This window comes from Perca fluviatilis, chromosome 20 (assembly GCF_010015445.1).
Source record: "Perca fluviatilis chromosome 20, GENO_Pfluv_1.0, whole genome shotgun sequence".
Lineage (NCBI taxonomy): Eukaryota > Metazoa > Chordata > Actinopteri > Perciformes > Percidae > Perca > Perca fluviatilis.
In genome coordinates this window covers 15089149-15114368 of record NC_053131.1, presented here as the reverse complement: position 1 = coordinate 15114368, position 25220 = coordinate 15089149, and the positions used below count along the sequence as shown (strand labels likewise).

General features: G+C 39.2%; 2 protein-coding genes across 2 annotated transcripts; both read left to right on the top strand.

Annotated features, from left to right (window-relative positions):
- Positions 1-1092: 1092 nt before the first annotated feature.
- On the top strand, positions 1093-25220 carry fyna (FYN proto-oncogene, Src family tyrosine kinase a). Its single transcript, XM_039786135.1, has 12 exons — positions 1093-1285; positions 13193-13449; positions 15882-15978; positions 16930-17028; positions 17224-17327; positions 17679-17828; positions 17977-18141; positions 19132-19311; positions 19704-19780; positions 20359-20512; positions 22465-22596; positions 23633-25220. Exons 2-12 carry the CDS (start codon positions 13203-13205, stop codon positions 23839-23841), a joined length of 1614 nt encoding a protein of 537 aa, XP_039642069.1. The 5' UTR covers positions 1093-1285; positions 13193-13202; the 3' UTR covers positions 23842-25220.
- On the top strand, positions 8198-9110 carry LOC120549310 (glycine-rich RNA-binding protein 1-like). Its single transcript, XM_039786136.1, has one exon. It carries the CDS (start codon positions 8399-8401, stop codon positions 8921-8923), a length of 525 nt encoding a protein of 174 aa, XP_039642070.1. The 5' UTR covers positions 8198-8398; the 3' UTR covers positions 8924-9110.

The window sequence follows — 25220 nt, the reverse complement described above, 5'->3', positions numbered from 1 at the left end:
CAGAGGTCAGCATTGTGATTTTTTTTAAATCGCTGTTCATCCTTGTAAAGTATTCAAAAGTGATATTCTAATCTGGGTGAGGATTGTTTGGCATAATTGTTGCAATACATGTTGCATTTTGCACCCAACATGTTCTCTCAGTGGCTGAATGTTGCTGATGTTTTCATTAATACACAAAGAGACACTGTTTTGTTGCTTGGGAAGATTCCAGTGAGAAAAGTGTATCACCTGAATATTACCTGAAATAACAAGCTACCAAGTGATGTTTTTGCCTGTTGATTGTTAGGGTGGGACTTTTACTACTAGCCTACTCTGCTGTGCTATTATGCATTTGTCATGGAGGGCCAGTTGTGTGTTTTAGATTTTAGTTGGAGTAAAAACAAATCCACACAGACTTGTTGAATACAACAGGATAAACCAAAAAATGAGACCCATAGATTCATGAATTTATTTTGGTTAAAAAAAATAATTAAGTATTATATATATATATATATATATATATATATATATATATATATATATATATATATATATATATATATATATATATATATATATATATATATATTATAATGGGTATAATGGGTTTCTATAAGATGTATGAGATTCTGTGTACACTCTGTTTTTATTCACATGAAATGAAATACTTAAAATGAGAGTGTAAAGAGAGCTCTCGTCACTCGAACAAAAACAGAATATTTGCCAATCATGCTCTGTTTTTACTTTTCCCATAAACGAGGAGGTGTCCCACTATGCATTGTAATTGGAGGAAAGTGGTGTCAATCACAGCTCAGCATCAGCTGCACGCAATCACAGCTGCGTCAAGACGTCAAGAGATAAACCGGAGGAAAAAAAACGTATTTGCAGGTCAAAATAAAAGCACGAAGGTTAGTCATTTAGAATTCAGGTATTGGGCGTGCTCAATAAAATCTTACCGATACAGTATAAGTAGAATTACTATCTAATGCATTCAGTTTTGCTCAATAAAAAAAACCTCTTTATTCCTGTTTTCACCTTGAAATGACATGAGAAAAACGGTTTTACTGTGACAGGATTAACAGGGAGCTGTGTACATTATTGTTGTGAACTTGACTGGCCGCCATCGTCATCATCTGTACGCACGGCGGCCACAGCAGCAGCTCCTGAACGCCAGGGTATCCCAGCGCTGCTCTCTCTCTCTCTCTCACTGCGAAGAGAAAACACTCACAGAGCGTACAACAACATCGGCGATTTCCCGCACGAAAGTCCCTCTGGAAACTCCGATGGATTAATCTGATTTTCTGCGGTAAGCACGCTTTTTTTTTTTTCTTCTTCTTCCCGTGTTGAATTTCAATCGCTGCACCCGCCTCGTCCCTTATTTTGCGCTGTGGACGGCGAGATGAATTCATCTCGGGGAAGAGAGAGCAGAGGAGATGAATAACACATTGTGGCTCGCTGCAATCAAGCCAGTATTCCCTCCAGTCTTTCTGCAGATGTGGGTGCGTGTAGGCTATTTGACGGGTTACTTTGCCCTTAGAGGGGGTTAAAGCAGAGAGGGTGGTAGTGGTGTCGTGTTGTGGATGATGGTTTGCAGTGCTGTGATTGTGGAGAGGGGGCTCTTGTGTTGTTGCAGCAGCAGCAGCAGCAGCAGCAGCAGCAGCAGGGATGGATGCGCTGCAGAGCAGAGCTGACCACTGAGGCCATTCACACACAAACGCCACAATGGCCTGCAGACAGCCTCGTATTGAGTCACCCCAAAATAATTGTCATATGATTTCAGCTAATTGCATTACCACGCTGTTAAATATCCAATTAGAGCTGTCCTAATCGGGTTATCTGATGTCTCTGGAGGTGAAGCCATTCATCTTGCTGGCAAACACCGGGGATGATATGGGCTACAGTGTGTGTAGCTGACAGCTAGAGCCTCGGTTTTATCCATGTGCAATAAGTTAAGCAGCAGTTGTGTGTTGGTTTGCACCCTGGAGCTCTGAGTATTCAGCCCTTCCCTGGTCCATGAATGACTACATATCTGGCGTGCGTGATGTGTATGCATTTTGAATGAAAGGAGTTGCACATTATGGTTCATGGACCATGTAGATTCCCCCTCAGGCCCTCTCTGCCCATACAGTTTAGCATATTAAACACACTGGCACATAAGCTGATCCTTGTGACTTTAGGATTTTAGTGTGTAATCACAAAGGTGAAATATTTAGTCCGGTAAGGGGTTAATTGATTACTTTGGTGAAAGCTACATGTGTTTATTTACAACATATTAATAGTTGTTTGATTGTCAACAAATGTCACACATGCAGCCACAGTAGGGCTGCATCGAATGATTTTTTTTTTTCATTTAGAGCTGCAACGATTAGTTGATTAATCAATAAGTTGATCAACACAAAATAAGTGGGCAGCTGTTTTGATAATTTGAGAAATCATTTAAGTCATTTTGAAACAAAATTGCTAAACATTTTATTGTTTCTGAATGTCTTTAGGTCATGGACTGTTGATCAGACAAAACAACTCATTTGAAGAGAAGAGAAGACATCACCTTGGGCTCTAGAAAGTTTTGATGTGCATGTTTTATTTTATGATATTTTACAGACGAATCGATAATCACATAATCGTTTGGTTCCAAATATCCATCCTGGTGTCCCAGAGTCCTAGCTGACATAATGAAATGTCTTGTTTTGTGTGAGCGACAATCCAAAACCCAAATATATTCCGTTTATAATGATATAAAAGAAAGACAAGCAACAACTCCTCACATTGGAGAGACTGACACCAGAAAATTGTTTCGCATTTTTTTACTAAAAATAACTTTTTTAAATAGTTGCCAGTTAACTTTTTGTTGATACTAATTATCAACTAATCCTTGCTTCTCTACATACAGCAGTCATACACCTTGGGCTCGTGCCCAAGTATTATCAACTCAAGTGTTATTCAGTTCCACCAGAAAACCGGCAACCTCCATTGGTGTAGACCCACCATATCATTATTTCCACTTGATTCTTGCATCGACCGTTGCCCTCCACTGGCACGAGATCTGGAAAGAACCGTTAAAACTGACAGGCAGAAGCAGCGAGAATCTGCTTCTGTTTGTAGAAGAAGAAGAAAAAAGAGAGAAAAAGTTCCTGGTTTTGTAATTTGCCCTTTTCTCCAATTTGGAAAATATTCATCTACTAGGCACAAATGTCACTGACTGAATGGGCATTTACAATGGGCTCAGTGATTTAACAACGTGACTCAACATACTCAACTGTGAACATTGTGACACCAAAACACAGTTACGGTTTAAACCCACACGTACATAGTGTATGAAGCTCAGCTGTGGGTTTTTATAACCAGCTCTTTTCATTCAGTACGAGAAGAATGCTTTGAAAGCCTTAACACTGCATTTTATTGTGCTGTTAATCTTGTTGCAGAGTAAAATGTGTCCATTGTCTTGTTGTTGATACACTGAATGAACTCAGTTGTTCAACACAAGCAAATGTTGTAACTATTCAGAGAATGGCAGCCATAAGGGGGAGATTGTCAATGTTGTACCAAATCCAGCAAACACAGGAGTGAGTTTCATAAGTATTCAAATGGCACACAACATAAAATGATCCTCTTTTACATCATTTCTTTGTTGAATGAACAGAAAGTTGTGTTTCGGAGTTGAATAATGCAGTAGCGAGTTTGGCTTCAGTAGGGTATGTGAGGTTTGACCTTTTTGTGCCACGTCAATGATCGGAATGTAAAGGGACCAAACACTTCAAATGAAACAGAATTTCTTGTTAAAGGCTGTGTTGAATTGATTGTATTCAGCCTGGAGAGATTTGAAAGTTCATCAGGGTTAAATTAATGAAGGCTTTCTCTGATGTAATGCCCAGTTGAGCAGCGTTTGTAAGTCAAATGTCAAAGGTTTAAAGAATGACTATCTTTCCGACCAAGTAGTTACAGGAATGTAGTTAATGGAACAGTCCACTTCTAAACAGTTGTACTAACTACTCTCCCCCAAAACCGGTTTTGCCATTTGCATTCACACTGGCCAAGTGGCCATAGGAACCAGCCTTTTGTTATTATAACACAGCCATCTAACCACCACTATATGCGGAAAAGGGAAAAGACCCTGCCCTGAAGTAGGAGCTGAAAGAGTTACAGGAACTGTGGCCAGAGGAACTTAATAATCCCCAATTGGTCCAGTTGGAAAACACGAGAAAAAAAGGGTTCTAGGAACTGCAAAAATCCCTGCGGTCGGAAAGCGGCTTAATATAGAAAAGAGCCGTTATCTTGAACCATTTTTCAAGCAAACTAAACAAACAACAAAAAGATTAATTGATAAATCTTGACACCGGGTGATTTGATTTCTAAAGACTTTATTGATCACCAGAGGGAACACTCATTTTACAGCAGATCAAGAACTATTTCAAATGATAAATTGGTTATCAAATTGTTACTTAGTTCTCTGTTGATAATTGATTTATCAAGTGACCATTTCAGCTCCATAATGAATCAACACCAGTGCTCTTTATTATTTCAGTCCACACGTATCGGTTTTTCAGGCAGCACATATGTCTTTTTCTCAGGCCTGACTGTCTCTGTGTAATCCATCAGTCCCGCTGTGCGACCCTGACATGTCTGTCCTTAATTTAGTGTATTGATCTTGCAGCTTGTTATGTTCTTTGCATGATCAACATTTTTTTCTTTGTCAGTTTTCCTTAATGGAGCCCATTAAACAGATTGTGAAAGAAAAAGAAGAGAACACAATGCTATAACGTAGTCACCTGAGAAGTCTACTTTAAACCTCGACAATTGAATCAACCAACCTTTTAGAAGTGTTATTGCTACCTTTTTCTGTCACTCTTGACAACCACATTACTATGTAAAACATAGTTAGCTTAGGGTCAAAAGTGGTGGAACAGAATTCCATTATAGGCCTACTGTATATAGTTTTATAATGTGTGGCCCTGAGTTTTGGATTCTGGCCAAACTCACAAGTTTCCTTACCTTGCTCGGCAGCTTGATTCTCATAATATCACACGAGAAAACGTTAACAAACAAGTAATTACAGGAACGTAGTTAATGGAACAGTCCACTTCTAAACAGTTCTACTAACTACTCTCCCCCAAAACCGGTTTGCCATTTGCATTCACACTGGCCAAGTGGCCATAGAAACTGACCTTTTGTTATTATAACACAGCCATCTAACCACCATTATATGCGGAAAAGGGAAAAGACCCTGCCCTGAAGTAGGAGCTGAAAGAGTTGCAGGAACTGCGGCCAGAGGAACTTAATTGGTCCAGTCGGAACACAAGAAAAAAGGGGTTCTAGGAACGTTATGTTCTAGGAACTGCAAAAATCCCTCCCGTTGGAAAGCGGCTAATGTCTCATGTTTTTTTTTGCCATGCAGCAAAGAGAATCATTTGTATCTCATATTGTTTCATTCAAAATAAGTAAATGTAAGAAATACAACAGCAGCACTACCAAAACCAACATATAGGAAAGTCTCTTAATAGTCTGTTGGTCCACCACAAGCCTCGAGAACAGCTTCAGTCCCTGAAACTCTACTGAAAGGGTGAACACCTTTATTCCGTAACATATTCCCTCATTTGGTGTTTTAATGATCGTGGTGGGTCAGTAGTAGAAGTAGTAAAGTCACAGTTTAATCGACATCCAACAGGGCACATGTTTGATTGATCAGTTCCTGTTGGTATACAATGGTACAATAAAAAACCAGCATACTGTAATGAATACATTAATGTAAAAGCAATGTATACAATTAGTATGGAGCATATTATAGTGACACAACAGATTAGTTTGAAATGACACTTTCTTTTGAAACCGGCTCTCTGGGGTCCTGGCGCGGTCCAGCATGTTTTTGCGGTGGCTAACCTAACAGCAGGACCAACAGTACTGGAACAGCAGAGTCCTAAAGACAAACACAGAGAATATTACAAGACTATTCATCTAGAAAAGGCCTCAGTTATGTACATTGAAATTATTATTTTTTAAATCTTCTTTTTAGAATATGATATCCAGAAATAAACATTTTCCTCCAGAAAGAGTAAACACATACATGACCCAGGGATTACAGACAAATGTACAAACCTCCACCATTGTGGAAGTTCAAACGCCATTAGTAATATTTTGTTTTGTTCAGGTCATAATGATGAAGAGAAAAGGAACATTATTATTAATATACATTTTCTAGCCTTATTTAAGCCTCTGTGAACATTGTTGGTTGTACTGATGTAGATGTTCTTCTGTTTCACTGCATCACCTGTACTTGTACTGGTGCTCGTAAATAGCTAGGGGCTTTGTTTTTCTTTTCAGCCACAAGTGTAACATTGGCACTTGGACTCTCCAATGCAGGCAGAGATTCTTAAACATCCTGTTGTGGATGACCTTGAGGCTCAATAGTTCACCATTTGTGAAGCTGAAAAACATCTTTCAATTTATGTACAAAGACAATTTCTGTGTTTAAAAAAAAAAAAAAAAAAGTGCTGAAATATATTTAAGACCTTGTCAGTTCATTGTCGTTTTCCAGTTTCTCTTTCATGTCAACAGCAGATTATATGGCACAGTGTTTAAACTGTGCCATATAAACTGATCTTTTAAATGCAGGGCTGTTACTATTCCATTCTCTTCATCCATAATGATGACCATCATTATGTTCCAGTGAATTCAATTTATCAATCATTTATCAGTAACACTAGCTTCTTTTAGGGCAAAATATTAAGGAAATTAGGTTGTGTAATAAATCTAAACATTTCATTTTGCAGAGATTCTAGTTCTAGGAATTGTATGGATTTTTCTCTATAGTCAGTACGACAGTGAAGTGTAAAAAGATGTGGAATAAAATAAAGGTTTAACCATTCTCTCGAATCATGTATTAAGAAAAGCCCTCGGTCAGTGATCCAAAATCAGCACAATGTATAGATTGACAAAGAGTGGTCCAACACTGATTTACAATGACAGTTTAAACTGTGACACCAACATAAACATCTCATGTAATTTTGCCTCTACTCACTTTCTTGTTCTTCAACACAGGGTGCTTTCATCATTAAAGGCTGGATACAACTCCTCATCCCCATGCACGCCATCGTCGTAACATCTGGACGTCATTTCACCAAAAATAAGCCACATAAAGAGATCAAGTAATGATTAACAACATCATCTTTATAAAAATACAATCAAAAAATATATAATTGTTGAAGTTAAAAAAGTACACAACTCTGTTATTCTTAAATGCCTACCAAGATCACAGAGACAAGCCTCACATCACTTTTCTTGGCTTTCCTCCATGTAGCCGGGTGACCGTTGTCGAAGACTACGTGTGTGACTCGTTTATTGAATGTTTTTGATACCTGCAAGAGAAAAGGCATTTAGGTTTTGCAAAGTATACATATATTTATTGTCTGTGAATACAGTCAATGGTCATAGTGCAAATGTGTATATGTGTGCTGCAGTCTCATCTGAACTCTCTTTTGTCTGATGATCACACATCAACATAGACAATGACCTCTGCAGACACAGTGAACAGAGTCATGTATTTACTAATTTAGCTAACTAACTTGGTTATTCTTAGCATTAGGCTGGTTAATACCTAAATACTTCTGAAATATGCTGACTTATTACACATATTTTCTACTATTAGCAGTACAACATCCTGAGTACAGATAACCTGTATTTTAATAGTTGTCGTGCACTTACTTTATACTGCAGTGAGGTTTAAATTATGCAGTTTCCTGACTACAGTCAAGGCAAATAGATCAGCCTAGAAATGGCATGATTTGTTGCAAAAGGCTCCTCTCACATCAGATTGCTGAACTTTTGAGTGTGACACTTGGTTTTTGTAAGCACTCTCCCCACAAGAATATATCCCACCAAACCTGTGCAATTATAAATAACATACATAGTGACCTGTTTGAGCCTCAGAGAGATCAATGACATAGCCTATATGTGGATATGATGCTGTTCAAATATTGTTTAAACTCATCCTCGTTTGTTGGTTTTATGCTGTAATGCTGACACCCACAATACTTTTCAGTCTGAGGCTGGGATAGGATTTACAGCAAGAGGAAGCTCTAGTATTAAATCTATTTTCCTTAGCTACAAAGTTACTAATAGCTTGAGTCTTATAATACATCCATGGCGTGCAGTCAGTGTGTGATGCAATGCATTCTGGGACAAGCGCAGTCATTGGCTGATTTGTAACAGACGTCACTTCCGACCCAGAAGCGATGGCAAAGGGAACACGATGCGGAAGGAAACACAATGCGGAAGCTAAGCGCTACTGTGTGCACCTAAATTTGGTATTGCAGCCCGCCAAAAAAACACAAAGAAGAAGCGAAGCGCTCCTTTTCCTTTCTCTCATTCGACCTGCAGCTCCTCTCATCAGCTACTCGACTCCTGCTTGTGAAAAGCTACACTAAAAATGTCGGAAGATGGTAAATTGTTCATCGGTGGACTGAGCTACGACACCAACGAGGACTCTCTGGCTGAGGCCTTCGGCAAATATGGCAACATCGAAAAAGTGGATGTGATCCTAGACCGAGAGACGGGGAGATCCCGCGGTTTTGGCTTTGTGACATTCGATAATTCAGAAGATGCCAAAGATGCAATGGAGGGCATGAACGGCAAGACTCTAGATGGTCGGACTATTCGCGTCGATGAAGCAGGAAAGGGCGGCGGGCGCTCCAGAGGAGGAGGCTTCGGATCGGGCCGAGGCGGACGAGGCGGTGGTGGATTCGGCGGCCGTGACCGAGGAGGCGGAGGATACGGTGGCGGAGGAGGATATGGAGACAGGAGCGACAGAAGCTACGGCGACAGAAGCTCCAGTAACGAGGGGAGATATGGCGGCGGCGGCCGTGGTGGCGGAGGCGGCTACAGGAGTCGCGGATCGTACTCAAGCGGAGGATATGGCGACCGCTCTGGAGGATACCGCGATCAGCACGACTAGTAAAAGCTCTCTGATTCAAGATCACCCATTGACTGGCTGATTTCAAAGATGTGCTCCCGAAGAAAAATGTCCGTGTTATTGCTGACCAATACGTTTTTTGTAGTTCTGTTGTAAGTCAAAGAATCTTCTCATCGAAAAATGTACTCATGAGTTTGTCATTTCTTAATAAACCATGTTACAAATTGCAGTTAAAGTCTCTACCTTGCTTGATTGGGCATCTTTATTTATTTATCAGTGGTCGTTTTTAACTAAAAGGCAGCTGTGTAATCTGATTACTAGGCTAATAAGACCAGAACAAGGGCTCCCCTCCACGTGGCTTTTCATTGAACAGCCACCATCGCTGTAGACCTTTTGTCCGGCAGGTTTAAGTGTTTCCTAAATTTGATGCCTTATTTACTATAAAGCTATATCATTTTTGGGGATATTTTTGCTAAATTTATTAACCATTAAAAACGTGGTCTAGCTGAGGCTCATTTTGTTCGAATTTCCCAAAAGAGTGAATCCCTTTCAGACTGGTGGATCTACACATCCGAAATGGCCGGCTGTTCATGAATTTGCAAATTGCAGCATTCTGTGTTCTGCTTAGCTGCATTTTTTTTTTTAAAGTGCTGTAAAACCGCAATGGTTTAGGTGCTCGAAATCTCAACCGGGAAAGTTTTGTGCTTTACTATAAATGGCCGAGTAGGCTCTCATAATGGCTTAGCTCTCTTGTTATATAATATAACTGACACGTGCGCCCGTAACGTTACCGCTTCAAAATAAAAGCAGTCGTTTGGGGAAATTAATTTCCAATTGAGCCCAGCAGCTGTGACTGGTGGTGTAGTATAATTAACCCTTTCACGTTGTGTTTGGATAATGTTGGCGGCTTTATTTAATTCTTCACTTCCTGATTGTGAGGCAATCTCGCACCAGACAGTTTTGGCCAGACACCAAAGTCTGATTTCAGACTGCATCTTGAGCTAATCAAGATGAATACTTTTAATATGATGGCTCTGTCTGGCTCGTGTGAAAGGCCATTCCTCCCACATTTCCACGTCTCTGCCTTTTTATTTTTATAATCATTTCTTTAATAGCGTGATGAGTTTACGCAGGCTGAGGTGGTCATGCGATTCGCAGGCCGTGCCACTGAAAGGAACAAGAAAGGAACACCCCCCCACCCCGGCTGCGATGCCATCATCAGATTTTTTGGGGGAGGGGAAGTTGTGCCGCAAACCAGGCGTGCAGCATTCTAGTATGTGTGTCCCTTTAACGCAACTAAAATCAGTAGGCCTATGTTGCAAAGCTTTGTATTGACATTTTGATATGATCCATAGTGTCGATATATGCATGTTATCTAAAACACAGAGTAGTCGTCCTTTGGATCTGGAACTCTTGCTCTTTATTATATAATTGAGAAAATGTGATAGCCATCTGCTGTCGAATGCGCTCATAAACTTGATGAATATAAAAATATATATATTTCAATAGATGGGGGATTTTTATCATCCGGCATCTTCAGTCACAGCACAGTGCACAAAGATATGATTCATGTGTGAATGTTTACTAAGCGAACGCTGCAATATATCAAAGGGAACGTATGTAGGCCTATGTGAACAATACACGATGGCTATGGATAGTTTCTGTGCAGCAGAATGGTTACAGATATGTTAAAGCTAATGTAGATCCCCGGTCTTTTTTACTTTAAGAGCAGGAAGAATTTCTTAACCCCCCAGCCCCACCCCCCAAGATTACAACAGGACGTGAGATCCCCACTCAGATCCCTCAGGAGTGGATGCGGCGCTATTTTTATTTCAATCACTGCAGTCAAAGGAAAGGGTCCACCAGAAAACATAGTTTACCTCTGTTGTCCCAGTCAATTCAGTTAATATTTCAGTTAATAACTAATTGCCTCTCGGGGACATTACAGTTTTTTAAGTCTAAGTCTAACTTTTCATTGAGCAAGAGACTGGTCTGGAAGGGAAATCTGTGGGTTATTTTTGAAAATATTTTGATATATTGATAAATAGTTTGACAGCTCATCATGTTGAGGTTATAATAATAACTTCACTTTCTCATTTCCTGGAGTGCATTTCCCCTTAAATGGAAATTGCCATGCAGTGTGGAGAAAATATAGGACTGGAGAAACTGAAAGTTATGTGCACAATAGGTGCATTCTGCATTTGGTAGGCATGTATTTTATACTTCCATGTACCTGTGAGCAGTTATTTGTTATTGCTGCAGCCACAAGCATCACGTCCACAGATAATAACAAAGCGTCAACTGACTTTCTGACATGTTACATTTTTATGAAAACAATTTTAATTTTCCACTCTTCTTAAATATTAGATGGTTTTAAAAAAGTGAAATAGTGATGCAAGATTTAAGTCTTTAACTACATACTGTACGTTGGCTGTACCCTGTTGCAGTGCACAGTGTGCAGCAAGTGACACATCTGTTTGCACTTTTATATTGTAGCCATTGGGGTTTCTGGCTAGTAAATGTAAAACAGGCCTGAAGGAATTCGGTCATATACTCTGTAGCTTTCCATGTAACCATTAACCTTTGGTATCATCGGGACATGCTTCTGATTCCAGCTAATTCATGGCTGCAAACTAGTTTCCCAAGAAAAGATAATTTTTAGATATTTTCTCTGTTTGCTACACTGTCACTTTTTTGGTCTATAAAAAATAGCAAAAAATGCTCATCACAAGTTCCCAGAGCCCATGGTGACTGTCTTATTTACACATTTGTTATATGAACTAAGGTAACTTTAATAACCTCTTGTGACAAGATCATGGCTGTACAACTACTAGCCTGATCAACAACTATCTGCAAGAACCTCTAGGCACTACTATCTTCTTTTCTATGACTACTATATGGGCAGTAGGTGCCCATACAGAAGCCTGATGTAAACACCTTGTGTACCTGTAAATACCTGATAGAAATGTCTTGTTTTGTCCGACCAATAGTCCAAAACCGAAAAATATTTAGTTCACTATCATAGAAAACTAAGAAAACCAGCCAATGTTCACATTTAAGAAGCTGGATCCAGAAAACAAAGAAAGTGTTGATTAAAACAATTGTGTTCTTATTAATTAAATTAATTCATTCATTCATTTCTATCAATTGACTGACTGTCTCTAAATAAAGTGATGAGACTTCAAAAATATCTTCTGACTGAAATGGTTACCACCAAAACATTCTTAACTCTCGGTGTGATGTTATTTTTATATTAGGCCTACATATGGGGTATTTTCACTTATCATGACCTAATGTTTTGTCTATATCAATAACAAAAACATTGTTCATAAGATGATAATTTTTCTTGGTTTATAAATTACTCCTGACAGAAAGGAACCTGTGAGTGAACCAACTGTAGGCCTACTGTTAATGTGGATTTGAATCTTTTAGCTGAGGTGAATAGTGGTGCGATGGTGTCCCCTCCTCCTCCGTCTCCTGCAGCACTGGCTTTTGCTCTTAGCACCCCCTCTCTCCATCCACAGTGACTGTAAACAAGTGTGTTTCTAATTAGCCGTCTCCGAAGTCAGCTGGACGTTAGTGCTGATGAAAGACAACAGTGCTGTCAGCGGTCTCTTCCCAGCCGTGGCTTAAAGGGGTGCACGGTGAGCCCAAATGTGCATTAGTAAACTGGGTCTTTAAAGACGTTAAGGCTCTTTTTAATTGGCAAAGAAGATTGCCTCACTCATTACAGAATCTGGTATATCTTTGCTTTAGTGAGGTCAGTCCCCCTCATGAGACTCAAGAGTGTACTCTGAGCGTATAGCCGGGGAGTGGTTTGCTGTTAAGGGCCTCTGTGCGTTTTAACTGAATCTATAGATGGGTGTGTGGCTCCTTGTAAAGAAAACAAAAATAAAGTGCATACCAACTTGTAAATGCAGTGGCTGGGTGTAAATTCTTCTTACAAGTGTGGCCGTGCAATAAGGTGGAAAAGTAAACCATGATGAGTAGTGCTGTTAAATTCTTTTATAGTGTAGCATTAATTAAGCTGGATATTCTCAGCATAAAGCATCTGTATTTGTAAACATACAGAACAGTGAAATTGTTCATACACTGCAGCTCTTTCACATTATGTTCCTATAATTAGTAATGGAGTTTAGAGTGCCGTGTTTAATTTCAGCCTAATTGAAATATTTTTCACAAGGCTCTCTGTAACTCTCAGAGGAAGCTCTGAAATAATGGAATATTGAATCGTAATTTCCCCAACGGAGACGGCTATTATTTCACTTGCGTGCTAATTTCCTCTCTGTCTCTTTCTCTCTCCACCCACAGAAAGTAGAGAATGGGCTGTGTCCAATGTAAGGATAAAGAAGCAGCAAAACTCACTGATGACCGGGAGACCAGCCTCTCACACAACTCGGGGTACCGCTATGGGTCCGACCCCACGCCACAGCACTACCCTAGCTTCGGGGTCACTACTATCCCCAACTACAACAACTTCCACAGCGGCGCCACACAGGGGGTGACCGTGTTCGGAGGAGTTCACACGTCCTCGCAGTCTGGGACACTTCGGTCTCGTGGCGGAACAGGTGAGGTTGAAGGAGCTCTTTTAAATAAGTCTGTGTGTAAGGCAGCAGTTTATTAACTATAGGATTTGGCTGGTTCAGTTTTTTTTTTAAAAGACTGTTGCTGTTAAAAATACATATTTTGTGATACTTTTTTTGCATGCCAAACTATACCTATACATATTTAGCATTATGGCCACAATTTAAAATTGTCTGTCAATGTGTTTAGACCACAATGTAGTGTAACACTAAAACTCTCCACTTATAATACAAACTAATTTATCTTTACACATAAGAGGGGTATTGAACTTCTCCTATGAATCTCTGCAAGAAAGCAAATAAGCGTTACTCCCAAAATGTTGAACTGTTCCTTTAAGACAGGGTGACAGTGTTATTCTGAAATATGTTGCTGTGATTAAATGGGGGTCAAATTTCAAACAGAGCAATTAAAAGGGAAATAAAATGTCAGTCTAAGTAGTAAAGCTGTAAACTTCTCTGAAGACCACTCACTATCTGGCCCTCCTCCAATATTCACTAAAAAAGGCTAATGTCTGCTATGTTAACTGACCAGCATTACATACATGGTTTGTCAAGTAGGAAGTTCTCACTCTCAAATAAGGTTCAACAAGTTTGGAATTTCAGATCTAAGATTCTTTTAAAACTTTTTTCCTCCTGTATTCCAAGTAAATATGTGATGTGTGCTGATGCTGTGGGCTTGTGATAAATTAATGTGTCTGCAGAAGATGAATGTCCACTCGCCGAGAGTTAATAGAAAACAGAGTGACCTAAATTATCGCCGTTGCTCTGTGAAGCACATTTCACAACCAGAAAGATCAGACATTGTGCTGATTAGTGGAGAAATGGACTTTACTGTCTCTCACTCAGGATTTTAAAGATACATATGATTTGCAATGCATAAATTAACAGCATGTTTTGCTTTGATGTACACTGCTTAGAGCTTTTTTTTCTTCTCCCTAGCACAGATAAACACTATGCATCTGTGGAATTAGCACCACCAGTTTGTATGAATAAGAAATTACTCAGGGAGGGCAGCACTACACAACATTCACATCTGAGATTATGAAGAGAAGGAAATGAAATCTTCCAAACAACTGTCAACTAGGACAGAGTACAACAGAAACCTCATTCGACCCATCCTAAGGTGTGTTTTGGAGGTCACTGCATTGACTGGGAAACACGCAGGGCTTTATTGCAGCAGTGTAGCTCTGACTGTCCAGGAATGATTCAGATCAAATCAGAAAATGAAATCATTTTACAGTTCCAGGCTTATTAAGAGATACAGGGACTCCAGGGCCATTCCAAATCATATCAGATAAATTTGATTGGCCTTCCTAATCTAGACATTGGCAGCATTAACTGTTCCTAGAGGATGCTCTGTCTGATGAGGCTTAAAGTCAGACTTCTGTTATTTTTTTTTTGTATGCAGAACAAGGAGTTCTATTTCTTTGCATGTCTGTAATAATTGATTTTTTTTGTTTGATGTTTACCATTGGCATTTTATTAGCTTATTAAGTTGTTAAGGTGAATGTCTTAGCAAACAGCTGCTAATTTACACATCCAGCAGATAAAGGCCACATGAGAACATTTAAAATTTGCTCTTCTTTTACCTAAAAGAAGAGCGATATCAGTCTCTTTTGATGCTAAATGCTCCAGTATGTTAACCAGCTAGTCGCTAACTGTGTCTGTCTGCAATTTAGTGTTGAGCAGGTAGCGTACAGAGGGTTTATCAGAGCTCATTCGTTGAAAACAGTTGCCTGCTGCAACCGAAAACAATGCTTGAGAAGAGTGGTGGGAGTAAAGTTAAAACATAAGTTTCAGGCTGTAAACCAAAACAGTGAAAGACGCTAAAATGTTTCATAGAGCTAGAGAACTAGAGTCAGGTCATTGCGAGCAACTCCTTTCACATTACATTGATGCATTGTTGATATACAAATATTGATGAGTTCAGCTTTAAAATCGAACAAATAACATAACAATAACAATATGCATGTCATGTCATGTAATGCACAGGAGAGGGGAAAAAAGCCCCAAAATGCCTTGCTCACCAACTAAATAATGTAAAATAATAATTAACAATGTCACAGATATAAGTCATGAAATATATGTTAAGACTTTTTTAGGCATGTTCTGTAGGACGTTAAATGACTTAGTTTGAAAATAAGACTGGAAGATTTCTCTTTTTTTCTCTTTTGTATATAATGTACATGTTTAGAAACTAAAATAAATAAAAAAATTTAAAAAAATTCAGCAGATGGGATGCAAGAAGGAAGAGGAAGAGATTCTTATTGCTACTACATAACAAGCAGGCCATGTGTGAGACAGATGAACAAACCCAACAATAAAACCACAGTGGAAATCCCAACATAATACTTCCATCCATACAGTTCACCTTTACTAACTCTAACCACCACTCGTCCCTTTTTGTTTCCCTGCAGGGGTGACTCTGTTTGTGGCTCTTTACGATTACGAAGCCAGGACCGAGGATGACCTCAGCTTCAGAAAGGGGGAGAGGTTCCAGATCCTCAACAGCACGTAAGTGTGGAAACATCTGCATGACAGCATGAAGGGTGGCGGATGTGTTTTCCCCACTTTCTTTTTCTTTTTTTGTCTGTCAGGAATGTCTGAATGCTGCATTTTGACTGAAATGTTGTTTCAAAGGCACATACAGAGGAAACGGGTCTCTCTCTGTTGTAGACCTGACCCGGCTTATGAGGGTTACGTTGCATGGAAAGCCCGACATATTTTTCCTGTTTTAATGATAGCTTTCTGACAGTTGTCATCGTAAAAAAATAACATGTCATTTTTAGAATTGTGGTGTAGAAATAGTGACAGGATTGCTCTGCTTTTACACCATACATACAGTATGTGGTGTGTCATGAATTAAGTGCATGTTTTAGACCATTGGTACTGATTCTATCCTAAGTCAAACTGAAATTGGAATTCTCTGCACTTTTTTTGTAAATATAAACTGCAATGATTCTGCAGCTATTGTGTATATTTTTTAAAGGTGGATAAAACAGGTTGGAGGCATATTTGTGGAATCTGCTTTTAAGCCTCAGGTTTCTAGATGGGCATGTAAGAGCCGGAGTTGTGTTAAAGATATTCATGCTGATATTTTTTTCCTCTTACATACATCTGAACCAAACTATATCCCATTCTTAACCTGAACAACCGTTTTCTCCCCCTTTTTTAACAGTAAAAAACAATTAACAATACATTTTTGACTAACATAAGGGATGACTAAATGTGATTTCAGCTGGAGATGATTCACTGAAGCTTCAGGAGCCCACACACTAGAAAATCAGTTTGTTTTGTAGCTTGTTTTTATGTGCTCTCTACCCAGCTCTCAGATACAAGACGGTCAGTAAATCTGATCCACTACTGAGTGTTTTTGTGTGCCTGTCTGCACAATGTGTAAATGGTTGATCTGTTTATTCCAACCTGCCTCCATCCTACCATCTCTCTCCTACCTTCTCTCCTCAGCGAGGGCGACTGGTGGGAGGCTCGTTCTCTCACTACAGGTGGAGCTGGTTACATTCCCAGCAATTACGTTGCTCCGGTGGACTCAATCCAAGCTGAGGAGTGAGTAAAACTTGTTTTATTTGAGCACACACAGCAGCTGCATCAGCAGAGAGCATATCATAAATATTTGAGAGCTCATCTCACCACCTTTTGTTAACTGAGGCATAGCGGCACGTACAGATACACAAAATATTTAAAACCTGTTTAAACCAAATATTACACCCCATAGTTTGATTCCTTCTTTTTTTTCTGCAGCTGGTATTTTGGTAAATTAGGCCGAAAGGACGCAGAGAGACAACTGCTCTCCAACGGCAACGCCAGAGGCACTTTCCTCATCCGTGAGAGTGAAACAACCAAAGGTACTCTCATCGAGCTGCAACTAACATGCTGACATGTTTAATGCTTTTAAAGTTTAGGAAACAGACAGAAGTGTTTGTGAATAAATAAAGATTTAGGACAGCTTTACTTAACTGTGCAATATGGCAGTAGAAGCAGTTTATTTATAGACAAACACAGGAAAATTAGACCAATATTGCAGCTTAAATTCAGTTTTATATCATGTCATTAGCTATGCAGTTGCCCCATATTCATTGCCCAAAATCTTTTGCACAATGTGCTCCATCCATTTTAACTTACCAGAGACTTTGCTCTGGTAAGTCTACTTTAATCCATCAGTTTCTTTCTTAATCATTGTGTTGTCTCTGTTCCAGGGGCCTACTCTCTCTCCATCCAGGACTGGGATGATGTCAAGGGAGACCACGTCAAACACTATAAGATTCGTAAGCTGGACAGTGGGGGCTACTACATCACCACCAGGGCCCAGTTTGAGACACTCCAGCAGCTAGTGCAGCACTACTCGGGTGAGATTCTGATACAGTTATGGGGGAAGTACAAAAGCTCCCTGTCATGATGTATCTGTGTCTGCTTTCCATCCCTTAAAATTACAATGTCATATGGTTTTCTACTACATTAACATCATTTAAAATTCAAACTGCATGGTTGATCCAGCCAGGGCTGCAGGGCTGTGCTGCCGACTGATCGTACCGTGCCACAAAGGCATGCCTCGTCTGACTGACCTGTCCGTCAAAACCAAAGACGTGTGGGAGATCCCGCGGGAGTCGCTGCAGCTAATCAAACGTCTCGGCAACGGCCAGTTTGGAGAGGTCTGGATGGGTGTGTATCTTTTTGGCATCCTTTTTAGGCAGAAATTAAGATTTGGACAGCTGTAAGCAGTTTTGGAAAACATACTACTTGTGTTGGATCATTCAAAACTAACACCCAGCTAATGTTACCCACAGGGAGGAGTGATTGCTTTCAGTGATATAATTTAGGAATTATGGTCTCTGTTGAACCTCAGTGTCCATTTGGACTGGAATATGATTTTTGAACTTTCCAGGATTTCTGCTTGGATTCATGATCTGTATAGGTCTTTTAGACCAGTTAAAATTTGGTGTATATGATTATTTATGACATTAGTTTTATCTCATTGGGTTTCTATGACATGACTTATCTAAACTCAATCTAGTCACGTGCTGTTTTAGTTCAGATGGGTTCAGTAAAGCTTAATTTGTCCCACATTGCATAGTGAAATGCTCCATGTGTTTCCGAACATGTTAGTACCACAAACATGGATTAAGTAAATCCTAGTCTTGCTTAAAGCTAAATTTAAGTCAAGAAAACTAGTCAAGCATGATGTTAGATGTACATATATTATAGATACTATTTCCATTACTACTCATGTAGATGTTTTTTTGGCATTTGACTGTAAAATGTTGTTAAGATTACTTTTTTAAAAGTTGGATAAACTGGGATCTTAGCCAGTCTTCATTTTATTTATTATTTTATTTTTTATAGATTTTAATTGTATTTTTTTTTTAATCCTCCTGCTGTTGCACAACACTTTGCCTTACAAAGTTTTATACTTGCTCTATACTTTATTTAAACTAACACAGGCGACTACAATCTCAAGGTAAATCTTAGTTGTAATTTCAGTAGGTTTCAGTCACACATTACTTTCATGTACTTTTATGTCCTTCCATACCATTTTGTCAGAATATACGTCACATTTTTTAAATGGTAAATATCTCCCATTGAAAATAGAATCCTGCTGAAGTGCCAGTCCGAGCATTAGCCTTGAACAGTCCCCTTATTTTGTATTGTCAGGCACATGGAATGGCACCACCAAGGTGGCAGTCAAGACTCTGAAGCCCGGCACCATGTCCCCCGAGTCCTTCCTGGAGGAGGCTCAGATCATGAAGAAGCTCCGACACGACAAGCTGGTGCAGCTCTACGCCGTGGTGTCCGAAGAACCCATCTATATCGTCACGGAGTACATGTGCAAAGGTAGATGCTATTTTAAACTGACACTTAAAAAGACACTATGAATATTACATGCATACATTTGTGCACACACCTACACAGTGTGTACATAATTTATGCATCTGCATGGACCGTACAGTATGTGTCCTACTTCATAGCATGTTCACATTACTATACTGTAACAAATACTCGTGGTTGTACGGGAGTAATTTTGTTTAAAAAAAATACACAGAGCTCCTCAGTTACCACAGCAATAACAGTCTGAACCAAGTGTAACGTGTGGCAGGAATCCCGGAGTTGATGTCACATTAGATGCAATGTTTTACTTCAGTTTTGATCCAAATCTGAGTTAAGATCTGGCAGCTGAAGACAAATACGAGACCACAGATCCTAACTCCTTTTTGTCTGTTTTTTAGGTAGTTTGCTTGACTTCCTTAAAGATGGAGAAGGACGAGGCCTCAAGCTGCCAAATCTAGTGGACATGGCAGCTCAGGTACGCTGCTGGCTGAAAATGATTTGAAATCTTGATGCTGGACACTGTGAGATTTATTAACTTAAATCTTCTCCAGCTGTTACCAATGTATTCATTTACGCTCTGTGTTGCACATTTATGGCCATTTCCATGGTGATGTTATGCCAGTGTTTACAGTTTCATTAGGCAGCCTCTCATTTTAGCAGGCCTAAATGGCAGTATTTCAAAAGTTTGAACTTAGCACAGTGTTACCTACCAGTCTGACTGGTCTGTGATAACTTTATATATACATATCTAAAGTTAGTAATTTAGCATTACTGTCGGAGCACTCAGTCGCTGCAGTTATTCTATTCTGAAGCTATAATTCATTACTTCTTGTGAGTCGATAAGTAATCATACCTGACACTTTATTTAGCAAATAGGGCAAATCTATAGGTTTTCAGTTAAAAGATGATCTTCTATTGCAGCCCCATTTTTTTAAGGCTCAGAAAATGGCTATAAATCTACAGTACGTAAAAATCTTGCTTAGCACAGATTCAATCAACCTGAAATTGTTCAGTGATATGATGTTTACTGAAAAAAATAACTCAATTTCCCAGGTGGCAGCAGGCATGGCATATATTGAGAGGATGAACTACATCCACAGAGACCTGCGCTCTGCCAACATCCTAGTCGGCGAAAGTCTGGTGTGTAAGATCGCTGACTTTGGTCTAGCCAGACTCATCGAGGACAATGAATACACAGCAAGACAAGGTAGGACTACTGGGATGCGTTGCACTATGGCGTTAAGCCTTCCTAAGTTCTTCCTAAACAACTACTTGCTAGTTTCAGACTAGTCATTTACTAAATTGGGTTGCACCATTAAAACGTAAGGAATGTTTAAGCTTGTAAAGACTTAAGTACTGTGTAAATCAGTTGCTAGGAAACATCTGAGCACGGCCCAATCAAATGCACTCAACTATGTAAACAGGAAGTCCTTGTAGCATCATAAGTGGTAACATAGCTTCCAACAATAAAGGTTTTAGAAGGCCAAACAATATATTGAAGTTAACTGCCAACTCTTTGTAAATGTAGGTTTGACTTTTTGTTATATATGCATACATGGAGGAATATGGGTCTCAGGGAGAGCAGTATTCATACTGGACCGTTTAGACCAGAGGCAGTGGGAAACAGCTCATGGAATTTGCATCAAAATCCAACTCCTTCTCACAGTCTAAGTCTGAAAACACAGACATAATGCACATGTTTTTAGATTCAGTGTGACTTAAACTTCCTTAAGATATAATTATCTCCATATGTCCATTATGAATAAAAGTCCATAAATTAGCTTAGAAATCATAGGATAAAGACGCTCCATATAACTCCAGAACTTTGGAGTTTTCTTCAGTATTAAAGTAATCCAGTGATAGTTGTCTGTACAACCATGGGTACATTGCAAACAAGAACTGCTAATAGCTATTTCGGCTTAAACAAATGTAGGCTGATTCCAGTGCACATAACTGATGTTATTTGGACATTTAGTCTGACTCTGTTAAACTAATCAAGTGTTCAGTCAAATGTGTTGACCATATTACGTATAACATCTTTAATTTATATATTAGCAAGCTAACAGCAAACATTAGTCCTGCCAGTAGCTTAATTTAGGACCTGGTGTTAAATTAAAGTTCAAAATTTAGTAACAACTAATCTCTACTTAAGAGCTATTAGTGTAGCGTTTCAAACTTGTATTTTAATTCTGTGATGTGTAAATGTTCCCTTAGTAAGCACTTCTGTCTATAACTAGGCTAAGTTTGAACTTCCAAACAGCTGCAGCCACCATTTTAAGGAGAACACATTTAATCTTTTCGTAGCTGTCTGGAAATGTATGTTGTACACGGAATTATTTGTAATAGAGATCAGTTTGTGACTTGTTTATCTGTTCTGTAGCATTCTATTCGCCCCCAACCACAGCATCTTCTGAAAACCTAAACGTCAGAGGAAAAAGTTGGCGCACTGGCAGATTACGTATTACATTTAGTTGATTCCAAGATGCATTTTACACACAGACACACACACACATATGCACACACACTACTTTCCAGAATAAGTACAGTAAATGAGCAGGAATTTGTCTTGGTGATACGAGTGGAAAACAGAAGCACATGTGGTTGTAGCAAGGCAACAGAATATGACACTTATACAAGGGCACAGTGCAGGATTTAAGACAGAGCACATGTTATACCCATATAACCATCTGTTACTGTGTATCTCATTGGAATGATGAGGAATAAGTGGCACTACCCCTGAACACTCAAACGTTGTTTTCCCCTGATTATTTTGGCAGAGGTGAACTACACCCGGAGGACTTGCTGACTCCATTAGTCACTCTGTCAACATGTTCCGTCCCTCATTTGTTTGCAATTTTAGATATTTACTTGTTTATCTTGGGCCATGTGCAAATTGAGACAGAGAAAGATAATGGAATTGTTCCATTTTTTTCCCTGGTGGGATGTTATCACATCCTCATGTCTGCACTAATGAAATCACAAATGAAGGAAAATATTCTCAGAGGAGACTGACCTACTTACTCCTTAGGTTTTGGTAAAAGTTGTTGCTTTATTTCTCTCTGTATTTCTGCTGGAATTGCAACAGTGAAATAACAAAAATGTTGCCGGAGTTTGAGAAGGTCTTGGAAATTAAAAATCACAAATCTGAATTTTTTTTAGGTGCAAAGTTTCCAATAAAGTGGACTGCTCCTGAGGCTGCTCTCTATGGGAAATTCACCATCAAGTCGGACGTGTGGTCGTTTGGCATCCTGCTGACAGAGCTGGTGACCAAGGGCAGAGTGCCCTATCCAGGTGGGAGTGTGCCGCTCTGTGGATTATGTAATCTCTTTTCAACGCCATATGATTGCTTATATTTGATTAATGCAGAGTGTGTGAGAGCGTTTGAGTCTGCTGAGATACAAGCCATGGTTCTGTATGCTGAAAATAGAGCAGCATGTTGCATAATGTACATTACATTGTGCATTATGCAGAGCAATGTTCACAGAAGACGAATTGAATTTGTTGTTGTTTATCTGCTATACACATTTTTGAAATCATATCTTAGGCATTTTAATGAGTTATAGAATAACAGAAAAGAAAAATAAGCTCCATTTCTTAAACTAATTAAATGATTAAAAACCTAATAACATGGGTGGAAAATAACTATTAGTTCAGTTGTTGTTGTTACTTCTACTGTTTCAAGCACCTAACATCTGGCCCTGCACACCCACGCGCTTTTCAAATTCTCTGGACGATTAAACCTCTCCTTAGGTGGAAGTCGGGTGGAGCGAGGCTGGGAAATGTGTGATTTTACCAAACTCTAATTCTTAAACAAGCTCTGACAAAAGAAACAACACAAAACTCAAATCATGTTTTGTTTTTTTGTCACATACACAGTCATACACAGTACAACGTGCAGTGAAATGTTTTTTTGCCTAGCTCTAGAAAGCAACTGACAATAAAAAAAAGAATACTACAGAATAACATATCTTCCAAAAGATAATCAGGTCTCTAATCAGTAGGTCTTTTAAACTCTGAAATATTAATATTGATATCTTTCTCAAAAACCCAGTGTTAGTCGGCTCTACTTACTTCTAATTAGTGTAATTGTTGAGTCCTGTGTATACTGTAGTATACAGCATTTTTTAGTCTGCATTCTGCATTTACTCTATATTTGAGCTGGCCTTTTTTTAGGTTACACGCATTCAGTTTTGACATTGTTTCTGTGCATGCAGAAACCTCATACAACTTTTTTTTTTTTTTTTTTTTTTAAATGAAAGAGCTCATGAAGTGTGAGGTTGTTATTGGATTGAAGTTTTCAGCCACATTTCTGTGTTCCTCTCTCCAGGCATGAACAACCGCGAGGTGCTGGAGCAGGTGGAGCGGGGCTACCGGATGCCGTGTCCGCAGGACTGCCCCTCTTCCCTGCACGAGCTGATGGTGCAGTGCTGGAAGAAAGACCCGGAGGAGAGGCCCACCTTTGAGTACCTGCAGGCCTTTTTGGAGGACTACTTCACTGCCACTGAGCCTCAGTACCAGCCGGGAGATAATCTCTGAGCGCCACTGCCCTCATCTCATGTCATTTCACCGGCTTTCCTCCAGAGGGAGCCAGACTTCACCTATTCTCTCTCTCATCCTGTGGCTGTAACAATACAAAGCTCATCCACTGACATCTTGACTTCCAATCTAAATACGAACAGGGACGGCTGCTTCTCTGACAGCATACTGACTATCAAATCCAAGGATGTTTTTGGAGGTGGGAGGGGGCGCTGAGATGACGGAGGAGTTAAAAATGACATGGATGAAAGAGATGGGTCGTGTTGTGTAACTTGTATGTACTGTAAATATAAATGGCTTGTTTACTTATCTCTTTTTTGTTTCAATTTATATTACTTTTGATATTTTGGAAATGTGTGTATTTTTTTTTTTTTTTATCCGGGGTCAAAGTTATTTCAGATTTAAGGCTTGTAGAAAAAACGTGTGAGGCTCACAGTTGGTAACAAATAGTGACATAATAATTGTAAGAATGATAATAGTTAGACATTGTGGACAGAAGCATCTCAGAAATTTTTCTGGGAGTCCACTGGCCTTTTTTACAAGGTGAATATAATGATACTGCTCTCCTCTTCTCAAGGAAACTTAGATGTACTATAACACCTGTTCTTGCCTTTTCATGTTTAGTAATATTCTTATAATGTAAGGGAATGTCTTCATGCTTTCTACACACTAACGTAGTGCATCATAGACTCTTCCACCCAAACTTGTATGGCATCTGCACTAATATTAAGTGCATTCATCGCATTTCAGCTTCAGCCAATGATTTCTAGATCGGCTTAAAGTGACTTTTAGTTCAGCTTCTTGTAGTTGAAAAGGAGGCTGACTTCCTCTCCAACTGTAGCCTTTGTTCCGCTGACTGCTTATTATACTGGCAAGATTTTAAAATGTATGTTGCATTATTGTATGGCAGCAGGCTGTGTAGGAATTCTTGTCTTTTCGCTTCAGCAGCCAAACAAACTTCTGCTTACATGACGCGAATGAAGGAAGTGATTTGTGTTTGTCCCCCCATAATGTGTATCTGGGAATAACATGTTGTTTACGAGACCAAACGTGTTAATTTCAATGTATTATTTTTGCTTAACATTTCAGCCAGTCTTATGTGTCCTTAAGATTATGTAATTCTACGATTCTTTCCAGCGAAATCTGCAGCTCTGGTGTCGAACTTCTCTCTGTGTGCATTCCAGGACAATACACCATTTCTGTGTGTATTTAAATTGCTTTTCACGGGTGAAAAAGTGAGCAAAAACTAGTTTTTGTATCACTTTGTTTGCCCTAATTCAGTAGATATACAGAACATGTTTTTGGTCTCTGCATTATTTATTGTCTCTGTCTGTTACTTGTACACATCTGGTTTTAAAATAAATAATCTTGCCACCATT

Coding starts and splice junctions, on each gene's coding strand:
- LOC120549310 (XM_039786136.1), top strand. CDS start 8,399: ATGTCGGAAGATGGTAAATTGTTCATCGGTGGACTGAGCTACGACACC.
- fyna (XM_039786135.1), top strand. CDS start 13,203: ATGGGCTGTGTCCAATGTAAGGATAAAGAAGCAGCAAAACTCACTGAT. Junction 18,142..19,131: donor GTTTGGAGAGGTCTGGATGG/GTGTGTATCTTT, acceptor TTGTATTGTCAG/GCACATGGAATGGCACCACC. Junction 19,781..20,358: donor TAGTGGACATGGCAGCTCAG/GTACGCTGCTGG, acceptor TCAATTTCCCAG/GTGGCAGCAGGCATGGCATA.